General features: G+C 39.2%; 1 protein-coding gene across 3 annotated transcripts in view; it reads left to right on the forward strand.

Moving 5' to 3' along the window:
- The window catches only part of LOC307136416 (ras-related protein Rab-37), a 60,693-nt gene that overhangs the window by 6,798 nt on the left and 33,950 nt on the right, over positions 1–19,945 (forward strand). Inside the window, exons 1-2 of one of the 3 annotated variants that reach the window (XM_079833409.1) lie at positions 10,593–11,221; positions 14,595–14,705. In XM_079833409.1, coding sequence (XP_079689535.1) covers positions 11,111–11,221; positions 14,595–14,705 — 222 coding nt within the window. In that variant the 5' untranslated portion in view covers positions 10,593–11,110. Of the gene's footprint in view, positions 1–10,592; positions 11,222–14,594; positions 14,706–19,945 lie in introns of those variants that run through there. The other 2 variants (XM_079833411.1, XM_079833410.1) reach the window with 2 other exon arrangements.

The following is a 19,945-nucleotide window of genomic DNA, read 5'->3' on the forward strand; positions in this document are numbered from 1 at the left end:
GGTGGCTTTGACTAAATGGTTGCCTGGGCATTGCAGATGTTAAGGTGCTCTAAATGTTGCTAGGTCATTTCTAGGTGGTTGCTATAGCCTTAATGGTGGTTGCTAGGTTGTTCAGAGGGGTTTTATAGTCATTGCTATGCAATTGTAAATGTCTTCTGATTGTAAAGGTTTTCTGGTCTTCTGGAGAGCCAGCGTGAAGGAGTTTGCTCATCAGTTCCTGTTTGTAGCGGAGGGACTCAAGGACATTTTCAACAACAGCCTTAATGAGCCCGTCTGTGCCTGTGAGATGGGGATGCTGACATTCTGGCAGTTTGTGGGGAATGTTTACAACCGTGGAGAAGAAGAAGTTTGCCCTTCCTCCTCTTGGCCCTCTTCCTCCCCAGTCCTCCAATGACTTCCGTGGTCCCAAGTTTGGTGGTCCAGGAGGTCCTGATACCAGTGTTTCCACAGCTCCTGGTTATGGCCATGAAGACTGTCCGTGCGCGGCCCGCTGTTCCAGTCTGTCCTGTTGCGGTTGAAAAGGCTGCCCTCTCTCTGTACGCTGACGCTGTTACGTGTGTCTGGGCTGCCCTGTTAGCTTCCTCGGCTTCTGTCTCTCCTGAACCACCTGCTCTGTCAGTCACTGCTATGGAGACTGTTCCAGAGTCACCCGTTTCCCCCGTCAGTCCTACCATGGCCAAGAGGGCAGTTATCACCTTCTACACCATGGTTGTCCTGCATGCCTGGGCAGCACACAGGCTGTCCCAGAACCCCTAACCGACACAGACACCATCCATGGTTATCACTAAGCCCTGGAACTATTCCACGACTCTTGTCCCCATCCTTAAGGCTGGCCAAACCCGTGCCCACTACACTGCCAAAACTTTCCAGAACATTTGGAGGGAACTTGCTAAGGTCTACAGTGTCTTGTTTCTTGCCATGTTATGATGCAGTATCTAGATGTTTTGGTTTGTTGCCAGGGTGTCTCCAAGTGTTCTGGAAAGTTCCCAGCGTGTTGCTATGCAGTTTCTAAAGTGCTTGATACTGGCCCAAGTCAAAAAAGCCCACTCTCAGGTCACACGATCGATGATATTCCTGTCTGTAAATATGACACAGGTCCTTTTTAAAAGTCTGTGTGTATGTTTTTTCACCCATTTTGTTATCATCCAGCTGATCAGGGTTATAGTACACCGTTCCTTCCTGAAAGAGCTGCATGATTTCATAAGTTAAACCCCACATATGAGCAACAGGCTATAGCAGTGGGGACGCTTTCCTTTGAAAACACCACCATTTAACAAACACCCTGACTGATCTCTTGATGAGAAAGCTGTGAGAGTGTGCAGAGCCGCTTTCTGTCTTGTTGACGCCAATAGCAGGTGTCAACATGTAAGTGACTAATCTGTCTTTTCAACACTAGCTAGGATCATCTCTCCCATCCTAAAGCTGAGGCTCGTTTTTTCTTCACATTTTAGCTGTGCGTCAGAAATCAAGGTAGCACTTTATTTTACAGCCCTGTTCTGCACTATGTGCATACGTACATAATACGTACTTATTATAGTTATTACAATAACTGTGTAATAATTAGGTATACTCTAAACCTAACCTTAACACATGTAGTTACCTTATATTACCCAGTACTTTCTTTTAGGGAAGTACACGACAACCGCAAAAGTGTCCCAATAATACCTTTATCTTCATGTTGACCATCCATCTATTGATGTCTGTCTGTTGCAGACTATACTAGTTGGAGACAGTGGAGTGGGGAAGACGTCTCTGCTAGTGCAGTTTGACCAGGGTAAATTCATCACTGGATCCTTCTCTGCTACTGTGGGCATTGGCTTCACGGTGAGTCTCTATGCAGAGTCACAGCTGCTGTTTTCTCCGATTAGACACTCAGATGACATCACTTCACACTGCAAAATACAGTTTTTTTTATTCGCTTTGGTACTATTTTCACAAGCAAGGTGTACATTTTCGAAACTCATAGTGCTAACATCACAACAGATCATCAAAAGTGCGCTTTTTTCAAACATTTCAGCATATTTTCAATTGTGTTAGTACAATACACAAAACCACAAAGTATACTTTTCCCTACACAAAATAAATGTTTCATCTTTATAAATGTTTCATTCACAGTAACTGCCTTTCATAAAGCTCTTACTATCAAACTTTTGATTTGCATCTCTTCTCGTTCAGTTTAATACATTTGTCTTTTATTTAATCCAACTGATCTTAATGGTTAATCAATGAATCATTTGGTACACCAATAGATTTCTATATATATTGATTATATAAACATAGTTTCTACTTTGTTTGCAATTTCCAAAATGGATAACCATATGAAATTAATTATTTTTAAATTTTCTGCGATTTACCTTAGATTATAAGGTGTGTTTGTGGTCTGGTAAACTCTACATTATGGGGACAAAAAGACAGCAATATCCTAAATCCTTTTCCTTGCAGGGACATTTTTTGGTCAAGCTTATAAATCATAGAGAATGAGTTTTTTTGAAAATGTGAAAATGCAGAAATGTTTCTTTGATGTGTAGTGTAAGGGGAAAGAATATAGATTTCGAACAGTATAAAAATCATAATGTCTATGGAGAGTGGGACAGAAATATTTTCAATTTGTGAATAGAGCAGAATAGAGTATAAGGGAGTGGAAATAGTCAATGACGGTGTAACATCAGATTGATCAGAAATCAGAAGAAGGGAGACAGATGGTATCAAATATAGAATTTTACATTACAGTATGTATGCCATGTGATACTGTAAACAGATTACCATGGTAGAGATTGCCACATTACTGTAACTCACCCTTATAAAGCTCAACTACAGTAGATTCAGTCATATGGTACAGTGAGAACATGTAAGTGAGAACATGTATGGGCAGCAAACTCTGTTATAGCACAGAACCTCATGGCTGTGTCATAACTTTATCACACCTTTTTGATAACACACTGAATACTATTACAAACATCATTGGATTCAATTACATAAGTTAGGTAATGCAAGTGTATTTTCTAATGAGGAATATGTAGCCTGTGTTACTGTAGATACTGTAGATAATTCAGCAACGAGGGAGATTTGAAACATGTATATTGCATTGTTTGCTGTTGGATGAACTGATTGGTTAAAGTACTAAATTGAAAGAAGATCACACTGTTGTGTTTTGGTGATTAAACCAAATGTTCTCATTACATATTACAATAATCTTGTGTTTGAAACAGTGATTATGTGGACTGAAAATATGTGCAAGTGAATGAAAGCATTACATCAGGTTTTGAAAGAATGACTTGTTGTGTTACAAGTGTGATCAGTTTGGATTTTTGTACGATGAGTTTTGAAAATGTACACCTTACTTGTGAAAATAGTACCAAAGCGAATAAAAAAAACTGTAAATAAACATCCTTAACCTCGTGGGTGCCACTGTCCTCGTATGAGGACATCATATTTTAGTGAATTTCTCTGACACCGTCCATGTCAGTTTTAGGTCTTTTTGGAGCCATGTATATGGCCATTTTGCACACATGAAGTAAAATTGTAAATCAATTCATTCTGTTATATCTTTCATAACTTAGTTGAGAAAATTTTTTAAACATAAATCCTGAAACCTAAAAATGTATTGGTGAATGAAAAAAAATCCAATTGTTTTTGCCTATTCATGTTACTAAATGTCATTGTATTTTTTTAAACAACTAAGTCCTAGTGTTCACTACAGAGAGCATAGTATAACATATGAATAAAATATACTTTTTCAAAGAACGTTTTTTCCCCCATTTGTTTCTTATGTTGTATCATTCCCTGGATTTAATGAGGTTAAAACAAGATAAGTTTACTTGACATTTAAAATTAAAACTTCACATCACTACATTTTTATGCTTTAAACAAGACAACGTTTGAAATCAACTATATATAACACAATTTTCAAAAAATTATATTTAAAATGTATTTTAATTTTATGGAATTTATTTTAGGTACAAAAAAAAAAAATTTAAGTACATACTTTTTTGGGGACACGATGCCATAGAAGAACTATTTTGGGTTCCCCAAAGAATTAACCTTTTAGTGAGCAGTTATTAAAAGAACCACTTATTTATCAGTGCAAAGAACATTTTAATAAACTAAAAAAAACTTTTTCCCACTATAAAGAATCTTTTTTGGGATGGAAAGATTCAGTGGATGTTAAAGGTTCTTCATAGAAACATAGATGCCAATAAAAAACCTGTAATAAGTCTGTCTTTTAGATTTCATTCTTTGACTGATCTGAGTGAACTAAACTGTTAAATAGACCTCTTTTTTAGACAAATATTATAACAGAACTGCTGGGAAAGTAAAAAGGGAGCAGGGTACAAAGTGGTTTTCCTCAAATGAAATAATGACAGGTGAAGTCAATAACACTGATTATCTCTTCATCACGGCTCCTGTTAGTGGGTGGGATATATTAGTCTGCAAGTGAACATTTTGTCCTCAAAGTTGATGTGTTAGAAGCAGGAAAAATGGGCAAGAGTAAGGATTTGAGCGAGTTTGACAAGGGCCAGATTGTGATGGCTAGACGACTGGGTCAGAGAATCTCCAAAACTGCAGCTCTTGTGGGCTGTTCCCGGTCTGCAGTGGTCAGTGTCTATCAAAAGTGCTCCAAGGAAGGAACAGTGGTGAACCAGTGACAGGGTCATGGGTGGTCAAGGCTCATTGATGCACATGGGGAGCGATGACTGGCCCGTGTGGTCTGATCAAACAGACGAGCTACTGTAGCTGTGGAGGCAGTGGGATGCTTTGGGCAATGTTCTGCTGGGAAACCTTGGGTCCTGCCATTCATGTGGATGTTACTTTGACACGACCTAAGCATTGTTGCAGACCATGTACACCCTTTCATGGAAACGGTATTCCCTGGTGGCTGTGGCTCTTTCAGCAGGATAATGCGCCCCGCCACAAAGCAAAAATGGTTCAGGAATGGTTTGAGGAGCACAACAACGAGCAAACGGATGCTAGATTGGATTGGGATTCCAATTCCCCAGATCTCAATCCAATCTTGCATCTGTTTGCTGAACAAATTAGTCCGATCCATGGAGGCCCCACCTCGCAACTTACAGGACTTAAAGGATCTGCTGCTAACATCTTGGTGCAAGATACCACAGCACACCTTCAGGGGTCTAGTGGAGTCCATGCCTCGACGGGTCAGGGCTGTTTTGGCAGCAAAAGGGGGACCAACACAATATTAGTGATAATGTTATGCGGTGTATAATATTATATATTATTATATTATATATAAATGTTACTTTTAATAGTAAACACACATATGTGTTTCCCCCATCTTTCCCTTCTCTTTGAAAACGTTGATTGGCACACAAATATCAATAGCTTCCATGTTGGCTTTGCCTGCTGGATTTGCTTCTACTATCTGCTGTCATAACTCCGCTGGGGTTGCTCGGCACAGAGCGTCTGATTACAATAATATGATAATGATCATTTTACTGTGGGCTCTGATTATAATTACACAGGGATCTGGCTGGTCTCGGTTGGATCATCACTGTTTGTTGTTTTTCTTCATATTTTGTAATTAGTCTCAGTGTTGTGTGTGTGTGTGTGTGTGTGTGTGTGCGTGTGCGTGTGCGCGTGCGCGTGTGTGCGTGTGTGTGAAACAGGGTGTTTAATATGTGTACATAACACACTCTGGAAATATAAGATGAAATAGCCTATTTAGACAAATAGTACAGTATGTTATCATAATCATACTGTTAAAAACATCATCGATTATTAAAGCAAGTGCTGCGTGTTTACCAAAATATGTATTTTTATTAAGCCTATAACTTTGCTGTTTTATGCATAGATGTCATTCCACTCGATTGTCAGTAGGGGACGCACTAAACACACGCTTTTTAACTGGTTTCACAGACGGGGCTTATTTTAAGCCAAGACTAAGCCTTAGTTAATTTGAGGCATTTAAGTAGCTTGAATATGCTTTGGAGAAAAAAAAAGAAAATTACTGATGTACATCTTGAGACAAAACAATGACACTGACATGCTTTAAGATATGCAAGTGCAAGTTGCTTCAGTTAAAACAGCTCAAACATACAGTTTAGGCTTAAACCTTGTCTTTGAAACCGGGGGGAAGTTGTGGAAGTTGTAAAACACACCATCGGAATCATTAATAATATTAGGGTAGTTGACACATAAGCAGTAAAAAAACATTTTTTTTGTGTGTGTATGTAATCTTTTGAAAAAAAACCTCATATTGTTATGTAGTGTAAAGTCTGATGTTTGAGAAAATATAAGGGGTCACTAACTTTGTCAATTCTTTCACTGTTTTTTGAAAAAAAATTACTGAATTGTGTCCTATGGTGTAACATAGAAATAATTATATAGGGGTGTGGGTGTCGCACCAAAAGGACAACAGAAATTAAAAAAGTGAAATATTTAAACAATTCTGAGACCAAATCTTATCATGTGCACATGCCATGGGCTTCACAGTAACACGGGGTGCGTCTCAATCAGCTCCCTAGTTCAGTAGTCAGAGCACTGACCAGAGAGTCAGCCCATTGACTGAATCCCTGATCAGTGCCCTGACTACTGAACTGGGGAGCTGATTTAGACGCACCCATGACCTTGAATGGGGTTCTTCGAACAAATTAAACTTGTCAGTTGAATTGACCGATTTAAAATCAGGATATGGTGTTACACCGGAGGACAAGTTCCTAAGCTTTTAGAAATATATGGATGAAAAAAATGATTGTCATTTACTAAAACAGACACCAAATATGCCTGAGGTATTTATTAACATGTATGCTTTTCTTTATAATTTATAAAAGTTGTAATTTATTGAACCATGCTTGAGACAGTCACACACCATAAGAAAATTTTGAGATTTGACTCAAAAATGTAAAAAATCTAAAGAGAAAGTTTTTATATCACCCGGTCCATGTCAGAGAAAGACATGTTTAACCATAGGCTACTGCATTTGATGACAATACTAATTATATTTATTTTTATCTTGCGTGACAGGGAAAATACCATGTCACGTCAACAAGCCATTTATTTAAAGGATTTAATGAATGAAACCGCAAAGAGGCGTTCATATTTCAGGTAAATTATATTAGGCTGGTTATTCAAAACTACAGCTTATAGATATTACCATGGGCTGCAATTTGTCAAACCTCATCTACATTGGCCTCAGGCGTCGCGGAAAAAAAAACAGAAATAATCGGCGAAACTCTCTCACAGAAACAGATAAAATGGCAGAATGGCCGTTGAGATTAAACAAAATTATGAAGTGGGCGGGGCTTTGAATGTGGATTTTACTCTGATTGGTCAGGTGGGATGTTTCCGAACAATAAATGTTATATTTTAACCGCTTGAGATGTTTTTATTTTCAATTCACAAAAGGTTATTAAAGGCTCTCGGTATCATTATTCAGTCAAATGATTAATACCATACAAAGACACTGTTGTCACATGGTACGTTATACTTTTCACAGCGCTGTTTAGGATGGACCAATCACAGTCGTTTGTGAGGGCGCTTTTTTTTAGGGATTGCTAGGGTGGATTTTCGCTTGTATGTCAGTTTTCAATGTCTATGGCAAGCCGTTTTAACATTTAATCTTTAAAACGAACTATCTATTTTCATCCTGCCATGGGCATCGGAACCACTATGTGGGTGGGACAAGACACAGCCACTTTTTAAGACCAAAACATTGACATTTTGACATAATTGTGTTTTTGACCTTTCAAGCACAAAAATACACGAAAGAGAGCTAACTTTAGTTTTTTTTAAAACATCTATATAGTTTTTATAGTTTTGTATTTCTGTTTTAGTTAGTATATCAGGTTAAGCTAAAGTTTCAAATAAGTTTAAGTTTATTTATTTTTTTCATTTCAGTTAATGAATATTTTTATTGGTTTTAGTTAACTATTATAACCTTGATACTTTATTGAATAATATGTGTCAAATAATATTCTTAGTCTTTCCTTCTGACTATGAATTAAATGGGAATGAAATTAAATACAGTTAATTGTGTGACCAAAAATGTATATATAGTGCGTGACTTTTAATTATAAACAAGCTCGAAATACACTGGGAGTCTTATTTTGAAATGCTTGTGCCTTACTATTGCAGTTGCAGCTGCTCATTCAAGTTCAGATGAGGGAGATAAAATATGCACTGTTACAACTGTCTAAACCATATTACCATATAAACATCGTAAAGTAAACAGTGTCATTATTCCTCAGCATTAATTCATAAACAATTACCTGGCATAAATGTGTGGTATTCATTGATTGTGAAGCAGTGTCGCGTGAGCCTGTAGAAGCACAACAGCGCATGTTTTCCCATGGTTAGATCAGCACATTACAACTCAAAAAATTACAACGCATCTATTACACTGGACATCAGTACTGACGGGGTCTCGTTTTTATTCATTGACGAAAATGACAGTAGATTTTTGTCATAGTTTTTGTCATAGCCTACAAAACTGGTTTTTATTTAGTTATCGTCTCGTTTTCGTCAGTGAAAAAAGGTCGTTGACGAATAATTAACACTGCACACGTTAGACGCTTAATTCCACTTTTAGAATATTTTCTTTAATATTTTTTTATATTATGCCTTTCCAATCTGATTTGTGATGGGAAAAGGGAGTAGAGCGAGTTTGGCAAAAGTCGGATTCGAACCTAGGGTTGATTTTCGTCAAAATGTTCTGCCATGTGCTTTACCCTTAATTTTATGGAGCGACAAGAATACTTTTTTGCAAAAAAAAAAGTTGCAACAAAGAAGACTTTATGCAACAATTTCTTCTTGTCTGTGTCAGTATCCTATGAAGTTTACGTTATTACCGCAAGTGGTTTGCTTCCTAGTTCTACATCAGAACAACAGCTCACCATTGGCTAACTCCTGGCTAACAGCATCAGCCAATGGGGAGTCGGCAACTGACGTAGAACTAGGAAGCTTTGCACTGCGGTAACAACATAGCCTAAACTGCGTAGGACACTGACGAGAAGAAATTGTTGCATAAAGTCGTTATTTTTGTTTGTTTTTTGCACACAAAAAGTATTATCGTCGCTTCATAAAATTAAGGTTGAACCACTGTAGTCACATGGACTATTTTAACTAAAAAATATCTTAATTTGTGTTCCGAAGATGAGCGAAGGTCTTACGGGTTTGGAGCGACATGAGGGTCAGTCATTAATGACAGAATTTTCATTTTTGGGTGAACTAACCATTTAATGTAAATGACATCTACTAAAATTTTTCTGGGGGAGGACCCAGCCACACTTTTTTTGCTTTTTTTTCCCAACGCCCCTGCTACTAGTACTTATTTTTGTAGATACTGGTATCTATTCCATTAAGTAAGCTACTAGTGCTTATGCTGCGTTCCAGGCAGGTTTTTGAGCCAGTGCCTGAGCGCAAGGAATTTCGGTAGCTAGATGTAAACAAAGCATGATGGACTTCACGGTGCTTATGCTTATTTTCAATCATTTCTGTCGCCAAAGATGCTTACTCCTAGCTTATTTGAGGGAAACGGAGGAGAAAAAACGGCGCATAAGGCAAGAAAAGCTGTTATACCTTTCATTTTACGTTATTTGTAAAATAATGTATATGATTTCCATAAACACCGCATCCATAGGGGCTGGCATTGCTGTTTCGCGGGCTATGTGATGTCAGAGCTCGTAACTGGGAGTAGCCTACATGGATCTAGTACGAGTTCACAGGTGGGAAGTCACGGGTTTGACTGCCGTTCCAGTGCACTTTCACGGGTAGAAGGTTGGAAAAACACGGGTTACGGGTTAACTGGAACGCAGCATTAAGGCCTGTTCACACCGGGACGATTTTCGCACGCGTTTATCGCCGACGTTTAACGCCTCGGGACTAAACAATGGGCGCCAATGTGAGTGTTCACACCGACGCGCAAAACGCCAGGCGTAAAAGCGTCATTTTTAAAAAAACGCCTCGGGTTCGTTTTTTTATTTTGACGCGGCGCGTAAAAAACTGTCCGACCAATGAGATCGGCGCTTTTGTTCACGTGCCTGGAGCTGCTGAAGTGACAGTAAAACACGACTTGGTGGCGCCCAAGCACAAAACGGTCTTGCCGAGCACACATTGATACGACGAAGAAGTAGTAGTAAGTAGACAAAGAAGAAGATGAACTGCTAATGCTGCTTGCCAGTTAGCAAAAAGTGTGTGAATGGTTTTGTCCATATACATAATATGTCTATGGTTTTGGCAAGCACGTAAATACTGTCTCTCTTCTCCTTCTGTGTGACAAGCGAGTGTCAGAGGCTTAAAGTGCCGCAGCACCATCTTGTGTACCGGGAGCGCATCGACTGAATTTGCACGTTCACTCGGCGCAGCGCCAGTGAAAATCGTTTGGGTGTGAACACTCAAGACGCACCGAAAAACGGCACGAAAAACGCTGGCGATAAGCGCGCGCGATATTCGTCCCGGTGTGTACAGGCCTTTATTCATTAACTATCTATACTAGTATCTAAAAAACAAGTACTAGTATAATGAAAATAGATACTAGTATGTGTTAAGGATAAAATGACAAAACGGCTTGCCATACAAATCCCCTGCGATTTGAATAAAGCTGAAGGGAGGATTTGGCTTTCGGAGCGTTTGAGCGCCTCCTGCAGAAAGAACAGGTTTATGTCACACAAAAAAACGCGTCGGGCAGCGTTTGCCCCTCAACAGACGCGACGCGACAAAACCACAACGCTCGCGGCACTGGCAGCTCGCAGCTTGGGCGCGTCTAGTTTTGACGCGTCGCTTGAACGGGTGTCATTGGTCGGTCTCCTCCTCTCAATCAGTGTGATCTAGCACCTGTGTGTGTGAGAGAGAGAGTGTGTGTGACCCACGGGAGCCTGTTGCTCATGTGTGTTTTGGAGCGATCTGCCTCTTTGCTGTGCGTGATTATGCGCGTAACTGCACGATAACGAGCATGTTTTGCGTCTTTGCGCGTTAATGATTATGAAGAGGACGCTTTTCGAATAGATGCATGTTTTTGTGTTTCTTCACGCTCACATCCTCCTCCAGCATCTGATGAAGTTTGTGCGCGTTTTTAGATGCACTATGTGATGCATTCGTGATCTAGTCACCGGAGAAGAACATCGAAAGCAAAACATCCTCGCTATTTGTTTCCGCGATGTCAATCAAAAAAGCAACATTGATGGAGAATGGGGTAAAAAACGGAACATCGAGAAATATGCTGGAGCGATGCGCCTCGGTCAATGAGTATTTTGATGTTGCCTTCAAGGTGTGAGTTATTTTTTATTGTCTAGTTCATTTGTTGTTATCACGATTGTTGTGTCTGAAACATTGCCCTGTATTAGTTGGCACCTGTGGCGCGCGCGCGTGCGTCTTCTACTCTGAAACCACTTAGTTTTTCAACAATGCAAAGGCATGTTCACCACCATGCAACTATCAGAATTCACTTTAATGGATGCGAACATCGGGGATAGTAGTTCACTGTGTAATACAATATAGCAGCGGTTCCTTCAACTAGTTTTTCTTTTGGACCAAAGTTTTGACCAAAAGCAGTTCAATTATTGTACATATTGCAATTACAATCAACTGCACAAAATTATCGACATAAACGAGTTTCCCCCCTCCCTTTTAAAAGTTAAGCCTATTGCTTTTTTTTTTTTACAATGTGTGATTAAATTGTCACCGTCAGTTGTATTATTTGTATTATAGATCTAACAGTTTTTTTTCTTCTCCTTTGGGTTGCGACACTTCACAACCACTGCTATATACAGTATATCACCCCCTTTTGTGCTAATGCATGCTGTCTAATATTTGAGTAATGTTCATATTTGACTTTTCCTCACTGGTGGATAAATATTGACCCAAGGAGGGTGTCATTTCTACGCATTTGAAAAGCTATCAATATAGAGACTCCATGATAAAGGCTAAAACATCACGTCTCTGGGGTTCCTGAATTGTGTGTTTTAGTCCAATAAGAGGAGCTGTTTTTGTAGTAAGGCAAGTGCATGGATGAAAAATGATAAGCAATTTGCAATGTTGTTGAGCAATAGTGGTTTCTAAAGAGAGTATTATGCAATACCAGTATAACACAATTGGGTAAACATGCATTTCACACTGTCAGTTTCCTGGCCATGCATTTTCTCCTTTTAAAGGGATAGTTCACCCAAAAATGAAAATGATACCATGATTTATTCACCCTCAAGCCAGGTGTATATGACTTTCTTCTTTCAGTCGAACACAATCAGAGTGATATTAAAAAATATCCTGGCTCTTCCAAGCTTTATAATGGCAGTGAATGGAGGATTAGATTTTGAAGCCCAAAAAAGTGCACCCATCCATTATAAAAGTCTTCCACACGGCTCCAGGGGTTAATAAAGGCCTTCAGGAGTGAAATTATGTGTATGTGTAAGAAACATATCCATATTTATAACTTTATAAACTATAATCACTGGCTTACGGTAACGGCTGAACACGAGTCGGTTCCGGTGGAAGACCCGATGCATCAGAAGTCTAAAACGAGAATTTTTAAAGAGAAATGTGGGAGGAGCTTGAGTTGGTTGGCCAGCTCTATTTATTTGAAGCGGGAGAGCCGTCTACTCTCACCTGAGCTTACGCTACTCCTACATCCTACGTCATGCGTAGGGTCAGAGGTCACTCTCCCGCCAGAACTAGAATTTTGTATGCCTGTTACCGGATAAATAAGGATATTTTTCTTACTCAAATGCATGGCTTTGCTTAAGAAGGCCTTTTTTGACCCCCTGGAGTACGTTTATGATGGAGCGATGCACTTTTTTGGCTTCAAAATCTAAGGTACCATTCACAAGCCAAGCTTCCAAGCTTGGAAGAGCCAGGATATTTTTTAATATAACTCAGATTGTGAAAGAAGAATGTCACACACACCTAGGATGGCTTGAGGGTGAGTAAATCATGAGGTAATTTTCATTTTGGAGTGAACTATCCCTTTAAAACAACTGCATTTTTGTGTTAAAGTCAACATGAAGGCAGAAATGACCCTATTTACTTGTTCCTGGTTTTAATGTGCATGAATTGTCACTAGCTGTATTTACATGAATAATCGAATTGTAATCATACTAGTATCACAGTCAGAATACAAAAGTCGCATGTAATCACGTCAATCGGAATGAATTGGCCAGATCCAAATCCTTTTCTAATCCGTTCGAGAGGACACTTGTAAACACTTGATCGCATGACTCGTGCTGAGCTGTTGTTGTTGAATAAAGTGTCATAAATGACTGTCGTGCTATATAGCGCTTTTCTCTGCACTCAAAGCTCTTTACATATGAAAAGGGAATCTCCTCAATCACCACCAATCTGCAGCATCCACCTGAATGATGCGACGGCAGCCATATTGTGCCAGAATGCCCACCACACACAACCTTATAGTAGAGAGGATATGGGGATGATTAGAAGGCCATGATGATGGACAGAGGCCAATGGGCAAATTTGACCAGGATGCCACCCCTATTTTTTTTATGACCACAGAGAGTCAGGACCTCAGTTGAATGTCTCATCCGAAGGACGGTGCTTGTTACAGTATAGTGTCCCCATCACTATACTGCGGTGTTAGGACCCACACAGACCACAGGGTGAGCTAACACCTCTACCAGCAGTTACATAGTTTTCCCAGGAGGTTTCCCATCCAGGTACTAACCAATCTCAACCCTGCTTAGCTTCAGTGGGAAACCAACCTTTCACATGCTCGTCATCTCCTGATTAGGACCTGAAATGGATAAATATCTAGTCTGTTCTCTAAAACAAAGAAAAGAAGCAATGTTGGAGAATAGTTAGCATGCGCAAACAGCGGGAAACTGTTTATTCGTGCAGTGTGTGCACGTCAAATAATCAGTTCCGAGTTAAAGGGATGGTTGAAAATTAAAAAACGAACTTTTACCCCATGATTTACTCACCCTTAAGTCATCCTGGTGTATATGACTTATGGAAGACGCTCTGGCGGAAGCTAGATATTTCACTTTATAATGTTAAATATTGATATTTTTCTTACACAAACGGATTCACTTCATAAGGCCTTTATTAACCCCTGGAGTCGTGTGGAGCACTTTTATAATGGATGGATGCACTTCTTTAGGCTTCAAATTTTGGGCTGTCATTCACTGCCATTATAAAGCTTGGAAGAGCCAGGACATTTTTTAATATAACACTGATTGTGTTCGTCTGAAAGAAGAATGTCATATACACCTAGCATGACTTGAGGGTGAGTAAATCATGGGTTCATTTTCATTTTTGGGTTAACTATCCCTTTAAAGCTTATGACATTTAAACGCGCACATCAACCAGATCACTTTATTTAGCGTTCATGTAAATACTACATTCAGATTCTGAATGAATTCATTCCGATTGAAACAAAAGGTGTCCATGTAAATGCAGCTTCTATTCTCGATCATTTGATCCCACCAGCTCTCTTCAAAAACCTGCTAGAGACACTTTTCATCATTCTCGATGGATGAAACCGCTCAGAAACGTATCATTTTCTGCAAGTAAAGTGGGTTGTGAATGTCATTCCCGTTGACTTTAACATGGTGCTGGCGAACGGTTAGCGCTCAGGATGTGTGTAATGAAAGGGTTGTGGGCCTAACAGCTGTCTCTGACCCCAATGCCTTCAGGTGATGCTGCTGGGAGACTCGGCAGTGGGGAAGACCTGCGTCCTGGTGCGCTTTAAAGATGGTGCCTTTCTGGGAGGCAACTTCATTGCCACAGTGGGGATAGACTTTAGGGTGAGCCAGCAGTGGATTGAGATGGTTTGCGTCCCTTTTTCCAACATGTTTATATATTGTTTAAAGGGGTCATATCATGATCAATCAAGTGGTTTTGATACCTGAAATAAGTGTTGTAAGTGTCAGAGCTCTCAAAGCTCTTCTCTAGTCCAAAAATATTATTTATTGAAGCTGAAAAACTTTCTGAAATCATTGTATTCAAGACCTGATGTTCACATCGATTGCCCTCATTTTCAAGTAAATGACACCTTTACAGTTACAGCAAGCAGATTAAACCCATTCACACCAATAACGATAACTATATTAGTCCACACCAATGTGTAATAGCGTTCTGTTTATTCTCTGTTTTGTCGTCTGTCACTTTAAATGCTTGAGCTCGTTGAAACAGGATGGATTATGATTGGCTGACAAGGAATCAGCAGGAAAACAATAGTTCTGAAAGTGATTTCCTTGATATCCTCTGTTGCTTTAGTTGTGGTGTGGATGAATGTATAACTAATGTCTTCACATAATCGAAACCTTATGGGAACATTACTTTCGAATGTTCTGAAACAAGTAGTTACATAAAAACAAAAAAAACATTCGATGAATGTCCAAATAAAAAGTTCCACGGACAATGCATGCTAACATTTTGAGAGCATTGAACGAGCGTTCTATTAATGCTACTTCACTGCAAAAAAATATTTTCATGATGTCATCACAACTTTTTATCATTTGTCAAATAGATAATCAACTTAGATAGATAATGTGGTTAGGATAACATAATATTTTGAGTTTATATTTATTAAACCAATCTCATTTGTTGAATTAACTAAAATTTTTAATTTCAATGAACTCACTGAAGTTGTGAATAGCAACTATCCACCGCTTACTGCTCCCTTTCGAAGCACATAGAGAAGCTACGGTGGCCGACACAGGACAAAGATGTAATCTGAGAGTAGCTAGTGCTCTGTAGAGAAGTTTATCCGTTTAGGGCTACTGCAGAAACATGGCGGGACAAAATGGCGACTTCACTGTACACTGAAAAAAATTATTCGTCGAATTTACTAAAATTTTCTATCGTAAGTGGTCGCAATCAATTTATTTTATCTCAATTTAAACAAAAACACATGCAATTCCCATAAAACCAATTAATTTTTTTTAAAGTAAAATCAAAAAACTAAATTTAAATTATTTAAACGAGCACAAATTAATTGTGCTTAATTTAATCGGGCCATAATATTTTTTTTCAGTGTAAGGGGACTCGCGGTGTATGAAGATAGAAATGGCTCATTCTAAGGTAATAAAAACATAACGGTTCATTATGTAAGGTCTTTATACTCCACTGAAAACATAGTTATGTATATTATATTGCATTTCTGTCAACAGATCCTCATAAATACTGCACACTGCACCTTTAAACCAACAACATTTTTTTTACAGTGTTGAAGAACGTTTGTTCCCTTGCCAGAATGTGTAATCAATGTTCTTACAACGTTTCCTGTTCTCATAGAATTAGAACGATTATTAGAACTTTAAAGTTTTATAGACATCTTTATAGACATTGTTACATTTATAGTTATCGTCCTTGGCATGAACAGGCCTTTGATTTGTATTTAACTAGTATCCTTTCCTTAATGTTAAGAAAGAGCAGCTGAATTTTATTTTTCAACAGTGTCCACAGTTGTTTCAGTCTGATCCTAACAGTTTGAGTTGCACATTTTAGTGCAGATTGTTTTATGAATCACACAAATGTCATAATAAAATGCAGCTTTGCCAAAAGGGTGTTATTGAAGGATGAGAGTGCAAAAGATATTAGACCCGAAAGCAAAGCCGCTGCTCACAGCAATGCACTGTTGATCATTTCTTATGAATTATTCCAAAGACTAAACCCTCTGGTGCTCCTCGCGTGCCAGTCAAAAATGTATTTCAGTGAAATTAATGTACTATATTTTAGTTTGATAATGGTTTTTTATTTTGTATTTTTAGTGGATCTTATGGTCCTAATTTATACACTGCCCGGCCAAAAAATAGTCACTGTTTGAATTTAAATTGGCAAATTCTTAAGAGTGTGATTGGAACATTATTGCTGTGATTTTTATGGTTCTAGCATGTGATGTTTGTCAACAGTTCCAAAAGTTCCTCTTGATGGAAATAACATCACATTTATTTTCATCAAGAGGTGCATTCATTTTTGGTCAAGATCATGTATTGACAATGCAAGAGTCCATCACTCTGTCAAGTCTCCTCCAGCACATCCCAAAGACTCTCAATGAATTTAATGTCTGGACTCAAGAGGAGCTTCTTCATTCTTTCGCAGTTTGAGCCTGATCTTGACATTGTCATCCTGGAATATATCCATGATGTGTCTTCCTTCATGGTTGTTTAAGAAATGAAAAGCTACACAATCCATCAGTTAGGGTTAGAAGAACTGTTGCCAAACATATCACATGCTAGAAACGCAACAATCACTGCAATAATGACCCAACCACTTTTTGAGCTTCGACCTGAAAATGAAACTTAAACTGTTAAATCTTGAATGCTTTGGAGCACAGACTTGGGTTTGTAAAGACAACACATGGCAGATTATTGCTGAATTAGAAAAAGGAAAAGTTTACCTAACAAAAAGTTATAGAATTTTACGTTTATTGTTACGAAAATACAATTTAAATTTATGACACCTGTATTTTCCAAAACACATTTTACTCTAAAACTGCGACAAAATCAAAGCCATAAATCGAATTAAATTGTGTTCCAAATGTGAGGTTGATATCTCAATAAATGAGCGCTCAGTCAGATTTTGTTTGGGCCCAGTACCAAACGTTTCCACTTGATGAAATTCGTCTCCCATTAATTTGCCATGCCACTCTCTTTTTCAGGACCATTTAACCTTTTCAAATCATGTCCATGCATTTTTGTGTGTGTGTTCACAAAACCTTTACAAAGTTCCATACCATTCCAATGAAGTAAAAAATCCTAAAATTTTCTGTCAAAAATGACGAAAAGCACCAGAGGCTTAAAGAGACAGTTCACCCAAAATGTAATTTATTCACTGTCATGTCATATCAAACCTGAATGATTTCTTTATCCAACTTTAAAAGAAGTATTTTTGAGAAATGTCTGTTTTTGTCCATTCAACGGAAGTCAATGGGCACCAAAACGGTTTGGTCACCAACATCCTTCAAAATATTATCTTTTATGCTCCAAAAATGGCTCTTTCAATCTTCAGGGTCAGTGAAATATTCATCAAAATCTAATATTACAAGTGGACCTCGGAGGCGAAATATTATTAAAATATGATGCTTGAAAAATATATGACCCATTTAACACTGACCCAATAAGCTGTTCAGACACTTTATCATTCAAAGGTTGTGTGTGTGTGTGTGTGTGTGTGTGTGTGTGTGTGTGTGTGTGTGTGTGTGTGTGTGTGTGTGACTGTATTCACTGTCCATTGGCATTTAACTGTGCAAATCTCTGGTTTTCTGAAGAGCTGTTGGTGCAGTCCACCAGCCTCTCTGATAGATCGATCTGTGAAGTCTCTGTACCACTCCAGACGTCTTGGAGTGTTTGGATATAACAGGCCAATCTGATGCTCATTCACATTTCAGTCTGGCTAAATGATTAACCCATCACCCCGTGACACTTTGGGTCTTGAGCTGCACCCATCAGCCCTTGTTGGGGAGGAAACAAGCTGTTTTTTTGTGGGGGGGTTAACTTACCTGGGGTGTTTTCAAAGTTTGCATGAAATGAAAATTCACCATATCTATTTTCTAAATGCATATTATTAATCTTATTGTGAAATATTCATCCAGCCATGTGTTAGTTTTTTGATCTTCCTGTGAAACGTCAGACTTCTCTCTGCTGACGTATCTTTCGAATACATGCTTGCATTCATTTTTGAGAGCTAAGTCGCATTTCAAAAAAGTCTAATCACAACCGATGCATAGAACTGAGTCCCGCCCTACGTTTTCCAATAATCAGTTACTCTTATCAGATGTACGTCACAATTCAGAAGAAAGGATCTGTTGCTACTTCCATTTCACTGCGACTTTAAAGACCCCATGAAACCGTTTGCAAAGGGCCAATCCCATTTAACCCCTTAACTGTCACCGTCCCCGCCTTTTTTCATATTACATATTTTAGCAATCATCATAAATTGGGTATCAATATAAAGCTTAAGAACTCATCCCGTGAAAACCGTTTTGAAATTGGATGTTGCGTTACCATGGAAACGGTACTCTAGTTTCTTTTAGCAGGCTCCTCCCCTAGCGGGCGGTGTCAGGTTTCATAATACAACATTTATTTTAACTACTTTATAATCAAAACCTTTTCTAATCTGGACAAAACTCATATCGTCGGAAATGTCTGAGTCTCAAGGTTCCATATTTTGTGATAGAAGTGCTATTTGGACAGAAATGTATCACCTGCTGGCTACTTTTGGTACAGCGCCTAAATAAAATCTCATGGGAACTTTGATTCCCTTTCAGTCGGTCACGTTCGACGTACGTCGGAACTGACCGACGAATTGGGATCTGATCTCAGAGACCAATCTACTTCGAGTGTATTAAAAACGAGCCAATGGAGATTGGCATGCGATCCACGCATTCCACGCACCGCCCCGCAGCGCGGGTATAAATAAGGAAGTGGAATGCTTGATCATTGCTTTCTACTTCGGAGCCGAACAGTGAATGTTTCCTGTTTCCTGTTTCTACGAAGAGTGTTTGACGAGTCTCGTGAGAGGATCTGCTTCCAGTGCGGGTGTGACAGCGCGTCAGCGAGTGCCGCTTCAGACGGAGATCAGCTGTTGGTTCGCTGGGCGTTTCCTATTTCTGAGTGCACACACAGGCTTGCACCTTTGTACTGTGTGGTGCCGCGGTCATCTCCCTGAGTGCTTCAGCACGTAAAAAGAGCAGTTTCCTTTCTAAAAGAGCAACACGGTTTGACCCTGCGTCTTTTTCAAGATGTCATTCAAACCGTGTGTTTCTGGATGCGGTCGATATCTGTCCCCAGCTGACGGTCACGTTCGTTGTCTCACGTGTTTGGGCGTTCAGCACGCTGAGGCTGCGTTCGTGAATGACTCATGTTCCCATTGCGGGAACATGACCATCGCAGTTTTACGGTCCAGACTCCATTACCTCGAAAGAGGCGGAGCACCATTGCGCATCCCCCGATCTAGTGGTCCTCCCGCTGCAAAGCAGAGGGCTGCTACTTTGGCTGATGGCCTTGGTGGGGACCTGAGGGTTACTGTGAGGGCTTCCCCG

Source organism: Gobio gobio, assembly GCF_949357685.1.
Source record: "Gobio gobio genome assembly, chromosome: 1".
NCBI lineage: Eukaryota > Metazoa > Chordata > Actinopteri > Cypriniformes > Gobionidae > Gobio > Gobio gobio.